This window comes from Magnolia sinica, chromosome 6 (genome assembly GCF_029962835.1).
Source record: "Magnolia sinica isolate HGM2019 chromosome 6, MsV1, whole genome shotgun sequence".
In the NCBI taxonomy this organism is placed as follows: Eukaryota; Viridiplantae; Streptophyta; class Magnoliopsida; order Magnoliales; family Magnoliaceae; genus Magnolia; species Magnolia sinica.
In genome coordinates, this window is record NC_080578.1 from 99,795,024 (window position 1) to 99,813,457 (window position 18,434).

At 39.2% G+C, this 18,434-nt stretch overlaps 1 protein-coding gene across 1 annotated transcript; it reads left to right on the forward strand.

The window, feature by feature from the left end:
* Positions 1-307: 307 nt before the first annotated feature.
* On the forward strand, positions 308-18,434 carry LOC131249255 (TATA-box-binding protein). The gene is made up of 10 exons (XM_058249900.1): positions 308-1,053; positions 1,606-1,722; positions 7,227-7,314; positions 8,734-8,805; positions 13,765-13,815; positions 13,938-13,982; positions 14,106-14,198; positions 14,379-14,480; positions 14,592-14,665; positions 17,885-18,434. Coding segments are annotated over exons 2-10 (603 nt in total). The 5' UTR covers positions 308-1,053; positions 1,606-1,645; the 3' UTR covers positions 17,886-18,434.

Here is an 18,434-nt window from a genome sequence, read left to right on the forward strand (position 1 = left end):
GGTCAAATGCTCAGTGGAATAAAATGTAGAAAATTAACGGATTGACAAGGTCCCATGGAGTTTTTTCTTTAAACATGAGCCACCCGTTTTGGTTGCAATATATGGATGGACCAGATTGTTAGATCATTATGCCACGTGTCATATAGCATATGGCAGTACCATATTACGGTTCTTCCGGCTCTACCGCATCATCTCCAAAGAAATAAATAGTAAAAGACCGGCACTACCCGGTCTGCTGTTGCCTTCACCGGCTAAACCCCAACCCATCCGGTTACTCTGTATAAATATCGAGACCTTCCACGAATCCCATCCGCATATCTTCCCACTCCTTACGCCATCCGACAATCAAAAGCCCCCAACCTCTCTCTCTTTCTCCCTCTCAACGAGAAACCCTAACTTAAAATCCTCCTTTTAAGTTCCAGATGTCCTCTCATTTCCCTATAAAAGACCTTGTTTTTTAAATCTCCCGCTCAAAATCGGCAATCTACTTCGATTCCGACCCAATCTCCATGCGTTTCAGCGTCTGATCGTATCGAAAACCCTAAAATTTGAACAGATTGGGCCTGATTTCGATCGGAAGAGGAGAAAATCGCTATTCTCACTCTCTAAAGGCAGAGCACCTCTCTGATTTGATTTTGTAGAAATTTTTGATCGTTTTGAGCTCTGGTCGTCTGAAAACCTAGGGTTTGAATTGATTAGGCCTGATTTCGATTGGAAGAGGGGGAAAGTCGCCAAGATCGAAGGATCCTTTCTTTTCAAGGGCGGAAAATTGCTCTCGTTTCATTCTGTTGAAAATTTCAAGCGTTTGGACCTCCTATCTTCTCAAGATCGTAGAACCTGAAGAGATTAAGTTTGATTCCAAGAGTCGTCTGAAATTTCGGAGGGGGAAAATTGCTGGAATCGGGTACAAGATAGCCATCCATTAATTCTGACAGGAATTCAGATGCTTCAACCTCTGATCGTTTAAAGAACCTTGGGATTTCAAGAGAGCAGATCTGGTTTTGTCTGGAGGAGGGATACTTGCTGTGGTCTTCGCATCCTCTCTTTTTAGAGGTAGAAGATTGCGGTATCTAGATTCTAACATAAATGTCGGGCATTCTGACCTTAGATCTATTGGAAACCCTAGAATTTGTAGATAATGGGTCTGGTTGTGTTCTCAGGTCCCAACGACTATGGATTTTGCTTCTTTCCTTTTTATTTTGTCTGAATTTTGGGGGCATTTTTGCGTTTCCTTGCAGTAGAAACCTTGAAATCAGAAAAAAAACTTGTCTAGAATATTTCAATCGTCTCTCTCTCTCTCTCTGTTTTTTTGAAGATTGCTCTCTTCCTGCATAGATAAGAAAATTAATTTTTCTGATATATTCTATCTATAAATTGACCTTCAAAATAAACTTTGGGAATTTTTACTTTTGATCAGCTCAAAAAGCTTGAAAATCCAAAGAAAAGTGCCTTCTCTTTCTCTCTCTTTTATTTTTACAGAAATTTTATAAATGCTTCTTCATAGATGATATCTGGAGGCTATTTATTCTGATTTTGTGGGAGTAAGACAACACACTTTCTGGTGCATTTTGGTCTTATTTCGAGGATCGTTTCCATGTTCTTTAGCTGACTTTTTGGGAGAAAGAAGAAGGATTCAAAGGGGAAAATGGCCGATCAGGGCTTGGAAGGGAGCCAACCAGTAGATCTTTCCAAGCATCCGTCTGGCATTGTTCCCACGCTCCAGTAAGTTTCTTTTTCTTTGTCTCTTGGTGTTGTTAACAAGGATGTAAAAATGGCATTGTTGATGTGCTGAAAGGAGGAGGATTTGGTGTGATATGTAATGTGAACGTTTTCTATGTGTTTTCATTGAAAAAAATATCTGATTGGTGTTGTTCATGTAAATATGGCAGTATAACAAGTGATTCATTTTTGTTCTGTAAATAGAAAATGAAATTCTAGTGGGAAGATGGGACTCTAGTCAGAGTTCCTTTCACCTCCCCTTTCGCCAATGGCTGAGACATATTTGATAAGCACGCTCATTTATTACCTTGCCATGTTTCAGTCGACATGGATACAAGTTTTCACTTAGTCCATTTGTTGAACCATGCATCAATCTCATGCTTGTGTCACAATCAAGGCCATATTGACCGTTTCAGAACAGCCTTTTATCAAAGTAAAGAGGGGGCTTGAAGTAATCATCTTCGATGAAAATTGAATTGTATAGTAGCAGGCTATGCTGTATATATATAAATTTATATTATGGCTGCCCGTGCTGGTGTTTCAAGTTTGTGCGACTTACTATTTTAATTTAGTGTCCAACGGTATGCTTTGATAGGCACTGTCGCTGCAAACCATTATTATTATTTTTTTAAATATGACCACAGAAAATTGTCTTCCATAGAAATAGCTACAAGAGAAGAATAAAATATAGGGGGCAAGAGTCCCAACACTAAAAGAAAATTTTAATGGATTGGACATGGCATTGGCCCACTGGATGGCATTCTTCGATTCCCCTTCAATTCAAGGTGTTCCGTATCTGTTGCTATATGGCCGTGAAGGCCAATACGTATAGGTAACGGTCGTGACCGTTATGCGGTACGGGGGAGAAATGGGGCAGTTGTTTTTTTGGGACCGTAGCGGCCGTTACAAGGCATAACAACTGTTACCTCCGTTACGGTCGAAAAACAACCATTTTTTTTTTTTCTATTTAAATCCATTTGTCTCTCTTTTTTTTTTTCCTTCACTTTTTTCATTTCGAAAATTCTTTTAGATCATTCTATGGTAGATTTCAACTACTCTTACTATAGCTTCTAGGTCATGTTTGGTCCGTGGAATTGAATGGTATTGAATTGTATTAGATGGAATTAACATCATTATTAGACAATGATTGCATGTCTGGAAATACCATGGTATTGTTGCCATCCAATCCCATGTTTGGGATAAAATTTTTGCTATGGAGAAACACGGGATTAAGCAAAATCATGTTTGGTGGACCATGGAATTGGAACTGACGGACCAAATTCAAAACGAATGTCGTTAGCTTGTACATATATAACCATACTACCATAGTATCATATGTAAATGGTGTATATGAATGGATCGCGTGGATTAACGCATGCATCAATGTTGGGTCCACATGTGTAGTGGATTTCAAAATCCACGGAAATCCTCAATAGGACCAAATGCAATTCCATGGGACTAAATGCAATTCCATCCCACCTAATCTCAACCTTTACCAATCCTCTCCAAATGTTGGATGGAATTGCACAGACCAAATGCAATTCTGTCCAACCTAATCCCATCTAATGCCCTGAGCCAAACGCCCTCTTAGGATTACAGCGGTAGATTGAAGCGATTTGAGCAAATAGAAGCTTCGAGGACCATTTTTCAAAAAATTGAAAAGGTTGTATTTATGCCTTTTTTTTTCCCGTTTTTTAAGTTCTAATGATTGATTGTGATATCTAAATATTAGAGACACATAACCATGTTCATGAATTCACTAGACAGCCTAATACAATGCTCTCACCAAAGAGTGGACTGTTACAACACTCTCACCAAATAGTGGATTGTTACGCTACCATAAACATGTTAAAAAAATAATAATAATATATATTTGGAGTATTTACATTATTATGGATTTTTCCAGATATTTTTTTTAGAATTTTTTGGACAAAAAAATAATAATCCAACCGTTACAGGGGTCGTATCGGTTGTCACACCCCTGTATCGGCAGATACGGGTGATACTTGTATTGGTAATGGTGGTGACCATTACAGCCACCGTTACTGATACGGAACACCTTGCTTCTATGACAATGTTTCACGAGAAATGTGAAGTAAAGATCGTAATTCTTGTCTTTTTACGGCCACCCCTTCAATAACAAAGCTGCCCACTTTGTTGGTTGGAGAAATGTTTGTGAGGAAATCCTTTCCCCACCTCTTATAACATGTGCTTTAGATTTACTTGGTGGATTACCCTAGTAGGGTCATCAAAGTTCAGCTTCCATGTCACAATGGACAACTACACCGTGCATGTTTTCAAGACATTGTTGGTTTGTTATCGACTGTAAAACTTAGTGACACATCAAATCCGTAATAGACACCCATTGGAAGTTGGAGCATGTCCAAACAGCTTTAGACGAAATTAACCACCAGACTTAGATCTCTAACTTATTTGTTTTAAGAACTTCTAAAAACTAGCTGGAAGGATATATATTAATGAAAATTCTTTTAGGCTGAATGGGCTACCATTTGCTCTAGCTCCAATATGTGGAGCCAAAAGTTTGTGGAGAGCCAATATCGCTCGACTGAACCCAGTGCGAGTTGACAAAAAGCATTGCTACAATGGGAAAGCATGAGAAGTGTGGACCATTTGTCTCATCATTGTGATGTTGCTACTTGATAGGGATGTGTAGGACCATTCTATTGGCTTAGTTGGAGTTGATTAGGTTCTCAACCGTACTGACACTATTTGAGGGTGGTGCTAGTCTTTTCCACCCAAGAATGTGCATTCAATGGATGATGTTTCCCCATTGCATATCATGGGGATTGTGCCAGGAGAGAATTTGGAGATTTTTTGAAGGCAAAGCAAATTCTGTCAAATCAGCTAAGTGGAGCTTCTCCTTGATGATTATAAGATGTACTCCATCAGTCCCTTTAGATATGAGTTCACTGATGCACACTTTTGGTGTGAATTGAGTGGGAGGGGCCCTGATGGGTCCCTATTAACAGGGGCTAATCCAGACCGTGTCTATGGAATTGTATGTCTCTTGGTTTGTTGCTACTTTTTTGGCTTTATCAGATGCTAATATTCTCAATTGTGAGATAGGGTTAAGAGGGTCACTTGGTATTTGGCTTATAGATGTCATTCTTACCCCTATTTTTTTGCTTAAAGAACTTTCTTTGCTATTAAAGAAGCATTGCCCAAGGAATCAAGACAGCTTTCTCTAAGCTACCATTATATAGACAGATAGACAGAGGGATGGATGGATTTAGGTCTAAATCTAATAATGTCAATGTGGAGATATGTGCTCGAGATCTTAGTAATCGTGGGGAAGCTTTAGGGAAATGATGAGCCTTTAGAGTCTATTACTATGCACTCAAGAGCCTGAGAATCGTCTGGAAGCATTAGGGGGATGAGCGCCGAAGGAAATATCTCAACCAACTCTTCGGACTACACTAAATACATACATTTTAAAAACCCAAAGAAAGTACAGATTTTTATATATATATATATATATATTTTCTATATTCTCGATTGTTTTTCAAAACATTTTGGCAAAAAAAAGAAGATTGCCAATACACTCCATATCATATTGTATTCGGACCTGTGCGTTATGCCTATTTGTTTGATTGACAAACTATGCTACAAGGATACTCGACCCGAGGATGGCGGACAGTATGCTCTGGTTTTCAGTTTGTACAAGTGTGCCCGTGGTTCATCTATCTAAATAAGAAAAGGCTTTTGATGTGATATGCTCTTTCTTTCTTCCATGTATCTCTGGAATGTTTGAGAATGTCTGTGGAATCATATTAACATCAATATCAATTAAATTCATGCATAACAACATTTAGCTCGGATTGGAAATATAAAGTACAAATTCCCATATATACATGATTGGGTATGTGGCTAAGGATACCGTTCACTTATTGATGCATACGTAGATTCTCGGCCGAGAGTTTGAAAAATTGGAGCCAGTAGTTCATTGATCCGTACCATTGATTTTTTTTGGTTGCCACAAATCGCAGAATAGAAGTTCCTTAACCTTAGATCAGTGGATCCTATGCATAAAAAAGCGTGCATTTGGATTGGATTTGGAAATATAACAGGCAGATTCCCATATATACATGATTGGATTTGGGTTTGAGCAGGGGTATACCTGTACTCAGTCTGTTTATTAATTATGCTTAAAAAAAAAACCCAAATCCATACCCATACCCAGCCCGCTTCATATAGGTGCAAACTTTGACCTCAAATGCTTGTGACCCACCAAATTATCTTTATAAGGCTTGATTTTTGTGTAACATGAATTGAAAATGTAACTATGCAAAGTTTTGGCTATTATCAATGTTGTCAAATCACATAAATCAGCCTAAGCTGATCGCTTATGCCATCGCATAATTGCATAAGTGATCGCTCATGCTGATGGCTTTTTTTGATTAATAAAATAAAAAAATTGTAAAATTTCTAAAAATTAAGAAAAACTGTCTAATTACTTCAAGTGATTGGATTGGGTTTATTTACCTATTTCATTGTAGTTTGCTATTAGGCCATTTATATGTTGATATATATATATATATATATATATATATATATATTATAACAAAACAAATTTAAGTAATCAGCAAGTTACACGAAGAAAGAACTAATTATTGAAAACTACAAACATAGAAATTGTATCGATAACTTGAATCTTGATGAGTTGATGCAAACAATACAAGTTACAAGTTACAACTTATTACAATTTACAAGAAATTTAATTGTTGGCCATTATGCCATGGCATTCTAAAGTATGCCATGATTATGCGATTATGCCATGGCATAACCATCGTATGCTTGAGTATGCCACGGCATACTTCCTGCATGGATATGTGACCAAGGCATATGCGATATGAGCTAGTGTATGCGATCGCACATGACAACACTGGTTATTATAACGTATGATTTTTGAGTGTCCATGTAACTTGTTCCCTGGAAAAAAAGTTGTAAACTTAAGGGCACTCCATGGGCTTATGTTACTTCTACAAAGAATAAAAATTGAGTGTCCGTGTAGTGCTGCTTGGCTGAAGAATAAATAAAAGGAAAAAAAGTCCTTTGCTACTTCCGAAAAGAGGAAGAAGAAAAAGAAAAAAGAAAAACGAAGAAGGAAAACACAAGAAAAAAGGATGAATGATGATCACGACAGACTAATGTCATGCAATTGAAGTTGATCGGGGTTTCAGGATGAGTACTGGTCTGTTGCGTCATTCTTGTCTACTCAAGGGTGGTATGCACTTATTATTATTATTTTTCTGGCAAATCACATTTTATATTAATAAGCTCCAAGAGGGGGGGAAAATACACCCAGCAGTCTGCAGATGTATTAGTAGTGTGCAACTTTAAGTGTTGAAAGCTGAAACCCTTGTAGCTTTTCTTGCGTTTGTTTTCGTGATCTACTATTCAAGAACTGTTTCGAATTTATGGAATGTGATTTGTATGAGAATGTGTGCCCGGCCTAACTATGTAAACTGGGTTGATTGAATATCTAGGAATATTGTCTCAACAGTCAACTTGGACTGCAAGTTGGACCTGAAAGCAATAGCCCTGCAAGCCCGCAACGCAGAATATAATCCCAAGGTATGGGTCAATCTTAGATGGTGCATTTCTGTCTTGTTGATAAATAAGAATCTTTACTGGGCGGTGTGGGCTGAACGTAATAACCGATGTTTCAGGAAACTCTCATCTTCAGCGGCTGCCATGTTTTCTAGGGTTTTGGTGATTTTTAGGGATTAGGACCCTTAAGGCTGGGGTGTTTTTGTTTTGTTGTTGTGCTTGGGTAGTTATTTCTTCTGATTTCCTTTTTTCTTTTTGGGTTTCCCTGGTTTTTCTTGTTGCTTTTTAGTTCTTTGTCCCCGTAGCCTTGCCGTTTTGGCTCTTTTAATATATTTCCTTATCTCTAAAAAAAAAAAGAATCTTTAATGGGAAACAAAAAAATATGACATTTAGAATCTTCACTCTGATGGCCCCCCTCTCTCTCTTCTTTGGAAGGGTAAATGTTACCTCTATTGAGAAGCAAATTGGGTTTCAAACTTCTTCACTGTTATTTGTTCACTTTACTTTGATGGTTATTTCAGTGGATGAGTTATCCAATTCATTACCTGAGGATATGTGCAATATGCTCGGGTTTTCAGTTCACACAAGTGGAGAGATGCTTGATTGGCTGGGCCGCAAAAATGGATGGTCAGACACTTCACAGTCTGGGAACAAATGGAAATGGTTTTCAGTTTATACAACTAGTGCTTTATTGCTTTTCTCCAACCATTTATTTGCAAGCAACAAATGGAAATGTTTTTTTTTTTTTTTTGAAACGAACAAATTGAAATGTTATGCTGACTTCTTGGGAATGGTCCATCTGCGATGGTGCACAGTGTACTGATGGTCTACATCATTGCTGAAAAACTGGTTGAGCTGACTCCAAACAAATGGAAATGTTTTTTTTTTTTTTTTTTGAAACGCACAGATTGAAATGTTATGCTGACCTATGGAGAAAATTCTTTGGGAATGATCCATCTGTGATGGTGCACAACGTACTGATGGTCTACATCATAGCTGAAAAACTGGTTGAGCTGACTCCAAACAAATGGAAATGGTTTTTTTTTTTTTTTTTGAAACGAACAAATTGAAATGTTATGCTGACCTATGGAGAAAATTCTTTGGGAATGGTCCATCTATGATGGTGCACAACGTACTGATGGTCTTACATCATAGCTGAAAAACTGGTTGAGCTTACTCCAAATTTGGTTGATCTGAAATGGTTGTCTACATCCTAGTCACAACGTACTCTTTGAATCGATCAACTTGATGGACTTTCGAGTTGAGTCCTGTTTTTGGGTTTTCCAACCATGGTCAGATTAGATAACACGGGCCCACTTGTATATAAAATGAAACTCAAGTATTCTATGCATGTCCTCTAGTCGAGTTTCATATAAATCCTCATTGCATTGTATTTTTTGTCAAGAATGACTAATTTGCCTTCTCAAATTGTTTTTTTAACAGCGTTTTGCTGCAGTCATAATGCGGATAAGGGAGCCGAAAACAACAGCTTTAATATTTGCGTCCGGTAAAATGGTGAGTTGATACTTGATGGGTTATGAGAGACTTCTAATTGTACTTCTCAGTAATCTGCTTTCTACTTGTTCCAATGGGCTAGTTGATTTTCTCCATCGTTGTACTACCCTTCACATGCACTATATAATTTTCCCCTGTATTTTTCTCTTGGGACATCCAATAGTGGATTTTGCATTTTCCTTTGTTTACTCTTGTCTTTGTTTTCAGTTTGTGGCGTCAGTTATCTTCCACTTGCATGGACATTTTTTATTGGCTATTTCTGTTCCAAAAAAAGAAAAAAGTGATAGTCTCTTTCTTGTTTGGATTCTCTGGTTGTATAAACTTGTCCTTCTTAGCATGCCTCAGAAGAAATAGATTCCATAGAAATCTTGACTTTGTTCGGTGTTTATCGGTGTATACCCACATTTGTGGACCTTTTGTTGGAAGCTTAGAACTTTGGTTTCAGCTTCAGCTCACGAAGAGGTGAGGTTTTGATATGGTCTCCAATTCTTTATGCGGTGTGGTGGTCGATGTGAAGAGAATGTAATAATCGGGCCGTTAAAAACAAGTTAGAATGCCCATCTAAAATGGGAAACCTAACTAGAGAGGAGATAATTTTATGGGCCTTGTTGTCTGAGTCTGCCGGTGTGGAAAGCGACACCCTTAGAAGGGTCTGATTGGAGGTTATTGAGAATAGATCTGCTTTTTCCCATCTATTTGTGTTCTTTGGAGTCCTCTGGTCGGCATGCGGAAATTTAAATTTGATGGTAGTTCCACAGGCAATCCTGCTTCTGGTGTTAATCCTTGGGTTAGGGATCAACAAGGGATGGCTCGTAAATTGTTTACAGGACCTATTGGTATTGCAATTCTAATGTGGCGGAGGTGCAGGGACTTTGGGCAGTGTGCGAAAATCATCATTGCGCTTAATGCTCTCCCCACTATCTTGAAAGGCTACTTTGCAAATTCCATCAGTTGGGCTTAACTCTGCTTTGGTCTCTCCCTGGCATTTTTCTCGTTGGATGGAACTTAAGTCGAACTATCTTGATCTGGCCAGGAAACGATGCTATCTCCAAAGCACTGTTGTTGGAGACTCACTTCCTATTTTGTAGTGATTTTTGTATCTTTTCCTTCTTTTTGATAAGACTCCACAAATCATCAACTATCCCGCATGGGCTTTCATTTCTTTTGGAGAAATGTGCGATTGTAATTATGGGAACTTCAGTCCCTTCTTCTGTCAACAAGCTCTCCTTCCCATGTTCTGGACGGATATCTGGCTTGGAGATGTCCCACTGAAAGACAAATTCTCTTCCATTTTCCGTCTTGCTGCAAAGAAAAACAGCTTCATTGTTGTTAATTATTCTATCGTAGCAAATAGAGTGGTTTGGAATATTCAATGCCGTAGGAATTTGGAGGATTGGGAAATCATCGAGTTGGTTGAGCTAATGGATTGTGTGCAGCATGCTCTTCTGAATCAGACGTTGAAGGACAGTCTAACGTGGAAAGCTGACAAATCCTCAGTCTTCACAGTCAGATCCCTTTACAAGCAGCTCTCTCTCATTCACGGCAGCTTCTCTTCGTAGGGTCTTCATTTCCTTTGGAAGTATGATGTGCAAGCCCCCCCCCCCCCCCCCGGGTCGTTGGCTGGGAACAGGAAAATCCTCACTATTGATAACCTCAGAAGAAAAGGCATGGCTTTAACCAATGTTTGTATCTGCTGCCTGAAAGCGGAAGAATCTGTGGACCATCTGTTGATCCATTGCCCGTTTGCTTGATCCATTTGGTCAAACATCATCTCATGCTTCAACATCAGTTGGTGTTTCCCTAGGGATGTAGAAGCGCTTCTAAAGGCTTGGCATGGCTTTAGAATAGGTAAGTTGAAATCTCGCTTATGGCGGATGGCAATCATGGCAATATGGTGGGCGGTGTAGACAGAACGAAATAATCGCTGTTTCTGCAATGAATCGAAGTCTTCTCATGTCGTGGCTTCCTCCGTCAAGTGTCTGATCGCGGAATGGGTATCCCATCTCCATGGGCCTGATGTAGATCTAACCTTCCTTGAGGCCTAGTTTTTGCTCTGCTATCTAAGCAGTGCCCCGTGTTTTTTTGTTTTTTTTTTTTCTGTTTTCTCTTTTATCTTCCCATGTTGGATGTGTGGCCGACATTCATACTTCTTGCATCCAACCAAAGGGTCCATACTTAAAACTCCACATAATCCTAGCTGTCCAACGAAAGGCGCGGGCGCGCATGATGGTGATCTAGATAAATGGTTGACTTGTTTGTATTATAATCAATATAAATCCATTTCCTACTGATAAATAAATAAATAAAGAAAAAAAAAATAAAAGAAGAAGAAGAAACCATTCCCCTAACTATTGACTGGATGGTTATGAGAGGCATGGACAATTAGGATTGTGTGGATGATTGGATCATCTGTCTTTTTCTTTCTTCCTTTTTTTAAAAAAAAATCTGAGAGGGAGGGGCAATCAAAGAAGGGGCCCACGTGTTGGATGATCTAGATCAACGATTGGGCCTTTTCTGTTATAATCAATATGGGCTGGCCATTTCTCTAGCCAATGATGCAAGATGAGATCACCCGATGAAAGTTTTTCTTTTTTCTTTTTTTTGTTTTATTATTGTTTTTTTCTTAATTTGAGAAGGATAGGCAGTTAAAGGTAGGACCCTGGGTGATGGGTGATCTAGATCAATGATTGGACGGTTTTTACTTTCTACTGCAATCAGTATCTATAATCCATTTACCTAGGACCTTTCAATTTTTTTCCCATTTACCTAGGGATTGGTTGGATGGTTAGGATCATCCAACCGAAGTGATTTTTTGAGAGGGATGTGCAATTAAAGGTGGGCCCATGCGATGGATGATATGGATCAGAATTGAGCCATTTCTAGTATAATCAGTATGGACTATTCAATTCCCTAGCCAATTAATGGACGGTTCTTAGTGATATTTGAGAGGATGGGTTATCAAACTGGGACCCACATGATGGATGGTCCATATCAAGGATTAAGGATCTTCTTGTATTACCATGAGGGCCACTTGATTGAGCCATCAGACTTTTCAGATATCTAAAGATTGGCACGTAAGGCTCCATGTGCAATTGGGCTAACATTATTGATTTTAATGTTATGTGTGTCTATCTTGCTTTATAATTAGCTGCTAATAAATGCATACATTTCATTCATTTCCTGGAACTCTCCAAATAGGAAAGCTCTGGTACACCAAGAGTAGAGTTCTAGGTAAGCCAAACAGAGTGTGATTCCGAGGTACCAGATTGTTCCTCAATCAATGGATTCTGATACCAAACAGGGCCTTGGAGAATCCCCAGGACTAGAAGAATGGAAAGTTGGCCTTTTATCACTTGCAAGCTAATTTAGGTGAGGTCTTCATGATGACTGGATCTCTCTTTCTGTGTACTTTGGAATGTCTATTAGGCAAGGTTCAAAGTTCTGTCCGAAACCGGTACATATCGTCCATTACTTAGCAGTATTGTCCGTGATGTGGATGTATCAGTCTGCATCAGCCTGAAACAGTCCAATAGAGGGCGATATGGGGTGATGCAGGGCTGTCGATACGATAGCCGCTACACTGATTTTAAACCTTGATATTAGGTTACCCTAAAGTTAGAACACGTCTACATTCATTGGACAGCATCGTGTTAGAGGCTTTAGGAGAGAAGGGGTTAGACTATGACAATGATGGGATGTGCTTGTTGACTTGTGTTGATTTTGAAAGTTGGAGCTATGAAGGGCTTGCGATACACGGTGGAATCATGGGATGTTTCATATGACAGGAACGCCACAACCATGTACCATGGTGATGCAGGGATGAACATGATGAGGTCGATCACCGTCTTCCTCAAGGATAACTACTCCGAATCCACGGAGCTTCTCTAGACTCCTCACAGAGACTTATCGAATCCACGAGGGAAGAAAGCAAGAAAATAGAAATAAATTCTAATAAATTCAAATTTTAATTGATGAATGAAATAAATGAGTTCACAACCCTTTAAATAGGGATACCAAACAATAAGAGAGAAATCAGAAGCAAACTATAACTAAAACTCCTAGAAATTCGTAACTTACTATAAATAGTAAATTTACTTTTTATAGTAAGTTTCCTATGTGGCTTAACCACGTTATTCTCCTAATTATTCTAAGCACTTTTCATGTTGGACACAACTCCTAAAGCCCAACGGATGAGTTATAATCAAACTAAAACTTACTATAAATAATAAAAACGGAAATAAACGTGGAATTTGACCGTCGATTTGATGGAATCATGCAAATTTGGCGTGGGCAACCTGGCGTAGCCGGGTTGGTTGGATAAAGTAGCTTGTCCTACCCCAAAATCATATATGGTACGTCGAGTAACTCATTCCGGTTTGCGAGATATGCCTGTTTTAAGGTTCTGACGGTCTTGATGACTTCTACCTCTGATTGGGCCTTCTCTGATCCATCTTGGATATGAAAGTGTCTGCGACCCGCTCTACATCACATGGAATCAAGTTACTTCCAGGAAATGAGTCCGGTAATGTACCATGGAAGGGTTCCTGCAGTTGACTACGAATGTGCAGTTCCCTGCAACTATATTTATTTTATTTTATTGGGAAAGCTACTATGTATCTCCTGGTTTCTTTTCTTGTGACATGATAAATCTTCATCGGTCAGAATTGTCAAAGGCTTGTTTTGAAAACTTTCAGTAATGTGATTGTCATCAGATTTTCAAGTTTAAAAAGAAAAAAACATGATGATTGATCATTGATGCTGAGCTTTTTGGTTGTTTGCATCTGGCCCCAACATAGCACCATCCAAGCAACTTCAAAGTTTTAACCATTAGTTTTTGCTCTAAGAGTAAATTATATGTCATTCTATTCGATGACGTGATGTTCATTGGGTTCCAGATTTTGTCTTGGTCTTTTGATGGGACCTTTGAATATCCTGATCTATGAAATTTTTTGTTTTCAGGTTTGTACTGGAGCAAAGAGCGAGCAGCAATCCAAGCTTGCAGCAAGGAAGGTATGCCATTACTGCTTCTTGATTTTATCACCTGAAATAAGTTAAAGAGAAAAAAGAAAAGCTCTCTGAATCTCAGCTAAAGGTGAAGCTGGAATATATTGAATTTTCCTTTGTTTTTTCAGTATGCCCGTATTATTCAGAAACTTGGCTTCCCTGCTAAATTCAAGGTATGTAGTAATGCACTGCTAAAAGCCTTTTGGTCTCTTCTAGTCTATTATACTTGTTGCTGGTTTCTGTTGAATTATCCAGGTTGAGCCCTCATGTATTCTATTCTTATTTCAATCTAATAGGACTTTAAGATTCAGAACATCGTCGGATCCTGCGATGTCAAATTCCCTATAAGGCTGGAGGGTCTTGCTTATTCTCACGGGGCTTTCTCAAGTGTGAGTTATGACCCCATGCTCAAGAAATTTCTCTTATACAAAAATACTTCTCTTTATATATTACTGTTATGTTGTTGTTTATGTCGTTACTACTATTATGGGTATTGGCATATTTTTCTGGGCTTTCCGAGTGGGCTTTCTTATTTCGAACGCAGCTTGCATACTGATTGCTTATAACAGTATGAACCGGAGCTATTTCCTGGTCTGATCTATCGGATGAAGCAACCGAAGATCGTTCTCCTCATTTTCGTGTCTGGGAAGATTGTTCTTACCGGAGCTAAGGTGACATATCCAACTCTGAACATTTTTATGCTCATCTGCTGTATCCTTTTTTTCCCCCCCTGGTGACCTTCCATATTGATTGGTTTCTATAAATTTTCAATCCTTCTTCAGGTGAGAGATGAGACTTACACAGCATTCGAAAACATTTATCCCGTGCTTACTGAGTTCAGGAAAAGTCAGCAATGGTATGCAGTTTTTTTTTTTTTCAATACAAATGCCTGCATGCATGAAAGAATGGATGGTTTAAATTGATGATTGGTCCTCTCATGTGACATTAATAAAAACTACACACACACAAAGGGTTTTGCTAATGTTCTGACCTTCATGGGGACATTAGCAAACGTCCCTAAACCCTTTAAATGGCACACATGGTGACCTATTGTTAATATGATCCCTTCATTCATTTATACAACTAAGAGCAAGACATGGTGCAAAATCATGCCGATCAGGTGATCCTAAGCTTCCGATCAATAGCATGAAAACAGATAGTCTAGATTGATCATCATCTGGAAACATCAACACCTAGTAGATAGTCCCACTTTGTATTTCTTATATTCTAAAGTAACATTTCAATTTGATGATTCTAACCATGTGATATATGACCTGTTAACAACGGATGGTTGTAACAAATTGGGCCCATTCAAAGGGTTAGGATCATCTGATTGGTGTGATTCTTGCACCATGGCTTGCTCCTAGCATGAATGAATAAGCGGTTCGTATCCATGATAAATCACCCCGTTTGTCGTTTAAAATGTTTGGGGACATTGCTAACATCCCATAGCAAAAGCCTACATATGTATGTACATATATGGGAAATGTCATATAACCTTACTGTGAGTTGTGGTATATGATTGAAGTATGTGGGCCCACTGTGATCTGTTGGATATCCATCCCATTCATCAGACGGGTTGTCCCCTGTTAGGCCTAGAGCCCGAAATCTAGCCTGATACATGACTTAGGTGTCATGCCACAAGAAACAGTTGAAATCGATGCCAAGCCATCAATCTGATTGTTGGTTTAGACGGTGGACCCGTTCATTGTGTCCCACCTAGACGAGGGGTTCCACGAACTTTCAGGTCATTCCAAACTCTAAGTGGGCCTCATAAGATTTATTTATTTATTTTTTTTTCTGGAAGATGTAAAATTATTAGGGCGCAGCCAAAAAAGAAAAATATAGCCAAACAAAGGAAGAAAGAAAACAACAAGAGGAGACTACAAGGAAAGAAAAGAAAAACAACAAAAGAAACATAAAGGGCACAATCCTAAACAAACAGACATACAACCCTGCCCTACAATCAGGGGACCCACTCCCTATAACACAAAAGGACCTGACTAAGGACCCCCTCAGCAGACCCTATCTGATTTCTGAAACATCGACTGTTCCTTTCATTCCAAATGCACTAGAACTTAGCAGGCAAAGCAGCTTTCTATCTGGATTTGCCCAAACAGCCGCCTCCTCCAGCATGCTAGGAACAAAAAATATTAAATGGAACTAGGCATCGCCCAAGAGACAGACACAACATGAGGGATGCTAGATCAGATGATTTTAGAGAACGAACAATGAATAAACAGGCGATCCACAGATTCTTTGGCCTTGAAACAGAGGTAAACATTCGGCAGGACCAAGGATCTCTTTTGAAGATTATTGATAGTAAGGATCTTGTTCCTTATCATGAGCCAAGCAAAAGCGGCATTTTTAAAAGGAACCATGTAAGACTAGATTGGGGCAGTGTGGCTGATGACACCCGGGGCCTCCGCCTGAGAGAACTGCACATACAATGAGCTAACAGAGAACAATTTGGATTTTGCTGGAATGCCAAAACTGGGAGTCCTCAGCATCCAGAGGTGGTGAGATCCCCTGCAAATGACAAAAGGGACACCAAATCAGCAACCTTGGAATCATAGAGATCCTGACAAGGGATTGCCGCTGACTGGTCATAGGCTTTATGAAGGTTCAGTTTACAAACCATACCCTGACTGCCCACTTTCAAACAAGAATCCAAGCATTCGTAGGCAATCAGGGTGCTGGCAAGGATCTGTCTTCCTGATATAAAGGCCCTTTGAAAGGTCAAGATGGTCTTGGAAGCACTGATCACAGCTTATGCACGATTTTGTGCTATTCCAGATGTTGTGGCCCCCTGAGTTTTGGATACAACTCATTTTTGCGACATCTCATGTCTAGGATGTGAGTTGCCAAATGCATTGTTTGGATGCCATAACTTCTGAACTTTTGAAGTGCATGGGGCATCCAACTTGCTCAATGGATTGGCCCTACCACGAGGAACACTTGATGCAAAAATCATTCCTATGCACTCATGAACTGGACCACACTTGTATTTTGCTATTTATCAATGACTACCACTGTTTTCTATGATGTGACTCACTTGCTGAGTGGATAAGACTGATTTTTGTACTAGGTGATCCTCATGATGGGGGCCAACTTACTGGGATGCGCGCGCGTGTGTGATCACCTAAGCCTTATCCCAACTAATTGGGGTTGGCTACATGAATCCTCTGCCATTCGACTCTATCAAGGGCCATAAACTAGTGTTAGACCATAGATCATAAGAACTTCTCTTACTACCTCCACCCACTTCCTTTTGGGCCTTTACCTTGCAAAGGCATATCTTCATTCCTTCCACTCCCACTTGAATACTATCGGCACCATCCTTCTCAATCTATCCACACTCTCTTAAATTATTGACCCAAGATAGCATAAGCGGTCATTATGCGAAATATCTTGCTCAGCCATCTTTACCACTTTCTTGTTTCCACTTGTATTGTTGTTAAAATTGCACTTCATATACTCTGTTCGGCTATGTATGGATGATGCATCAATAAATCTCCCGGATGGACAAATCCTAACCCTCCAATAGGTGGTGCCGCGTAGACGGCTAAGAAAAATTACAGTCAGCTTTACATTAAACCAAGAAAAGGCCAATATGTGGGACTTTTTTGTTGATGGGCCATCCACGGTAAGGCCCATGAATGGTTTGAAACATTTAGTAATTGGTCTAATCTTTATGAGCTGAGATTGCACGGACAGTTGGCTTTGAGCATTGAATAAAATATGGTTAATACTCATGTTGAACACTTCCGTCCATCACTTCAGTGAATATTTTCAACTGTTCCAGATTCTATCAGGAAAGTATCTGTGATGTGTTTCTTTTGACGGAAATTGTAAAGGTTTTCTTGCATGGTGAAGCTATTATCCAGTCCCACACGTGATCCTTTCCAAAATCTTTTTTGGGCTTTGCCGATTTGATCTGAGATTCCCATAGCCCAGTTTGTCCTTATCTCCCCGTTTGATCCTCTTTAAGTCAAGATGTCGTTTTGTTGATTAGATGATGATGGTAAATTGTCATTTCTTTTTCCATTGATGTTTTGTTGTTGTTTTCATCCAGATGAACAGAGATGAAGGTGCTGAGTTGGGGTTGCTGCGGAAGTGTGGGTTAATTTACTGGTCCTAATTAATGGCATGGCTGTCAAAGGGGCTATTATTTTCCTGTCTAACTTGTAAATAGAGAGGCAAACAAAGGGACTGGTGGTCAGCTGAGCGGTATGGGGTGGTTTTGCTCGTGTCAGAGTCTTTTGATTTCGGAGCCAGCTCTGCTGCAATTGTTAGCATCTCTGTCCGCCCCCTCCTGCTACTGTGATGGAGAGATTCCCGGCCAAAGGAGAGGAGAGTTCTTAAAGAAGAAAGAGGAAAAAAAAAATGTTGTGGACTTTTCTTATTCTTTTGCTTAGAATGTCTATACTTTTTCTCCAGACACTCAATAACGAATTTTTTTTAAATTTTTTTTTTTTTCCGTCTACTAATCTTGCTTCTTCTATACTAATTGCGTACACTTTTCCTATTCTACTAATCCAGGCCTGTGCTAATGACTAATCATTTAGTGGGCCACTTTGTAATGGTTGTTTAAAGACACTTGTTAATGGTTTCCATTTGATGTA

Excerpts from the sequence above, each read along its gene's own strand:
- LOC131249255 (XM_058249900.1), top strand. The coding sequence starts at position 1,646 with ATGGCCGATCAGGGCTTGGAAGGGAGCCAACCAGTAGATCTTTCCAAG. Across the intron at positions 8,806-13,764 it reads TATTTGCGTCCGGTAAAATG|GTTTGTACTGGAGCAAAGAG; the intron begins GTGAGTTGATAC and ends TTTTGTTTTCAG. Across the intron at positions 14,199-14,378 it reads CTCACGGGGCTTTCTCAAGT|TATGAACCGGAGCTATTTCC; the intron begins GTGAGTTATGAC and ends TGCTTATAACAG.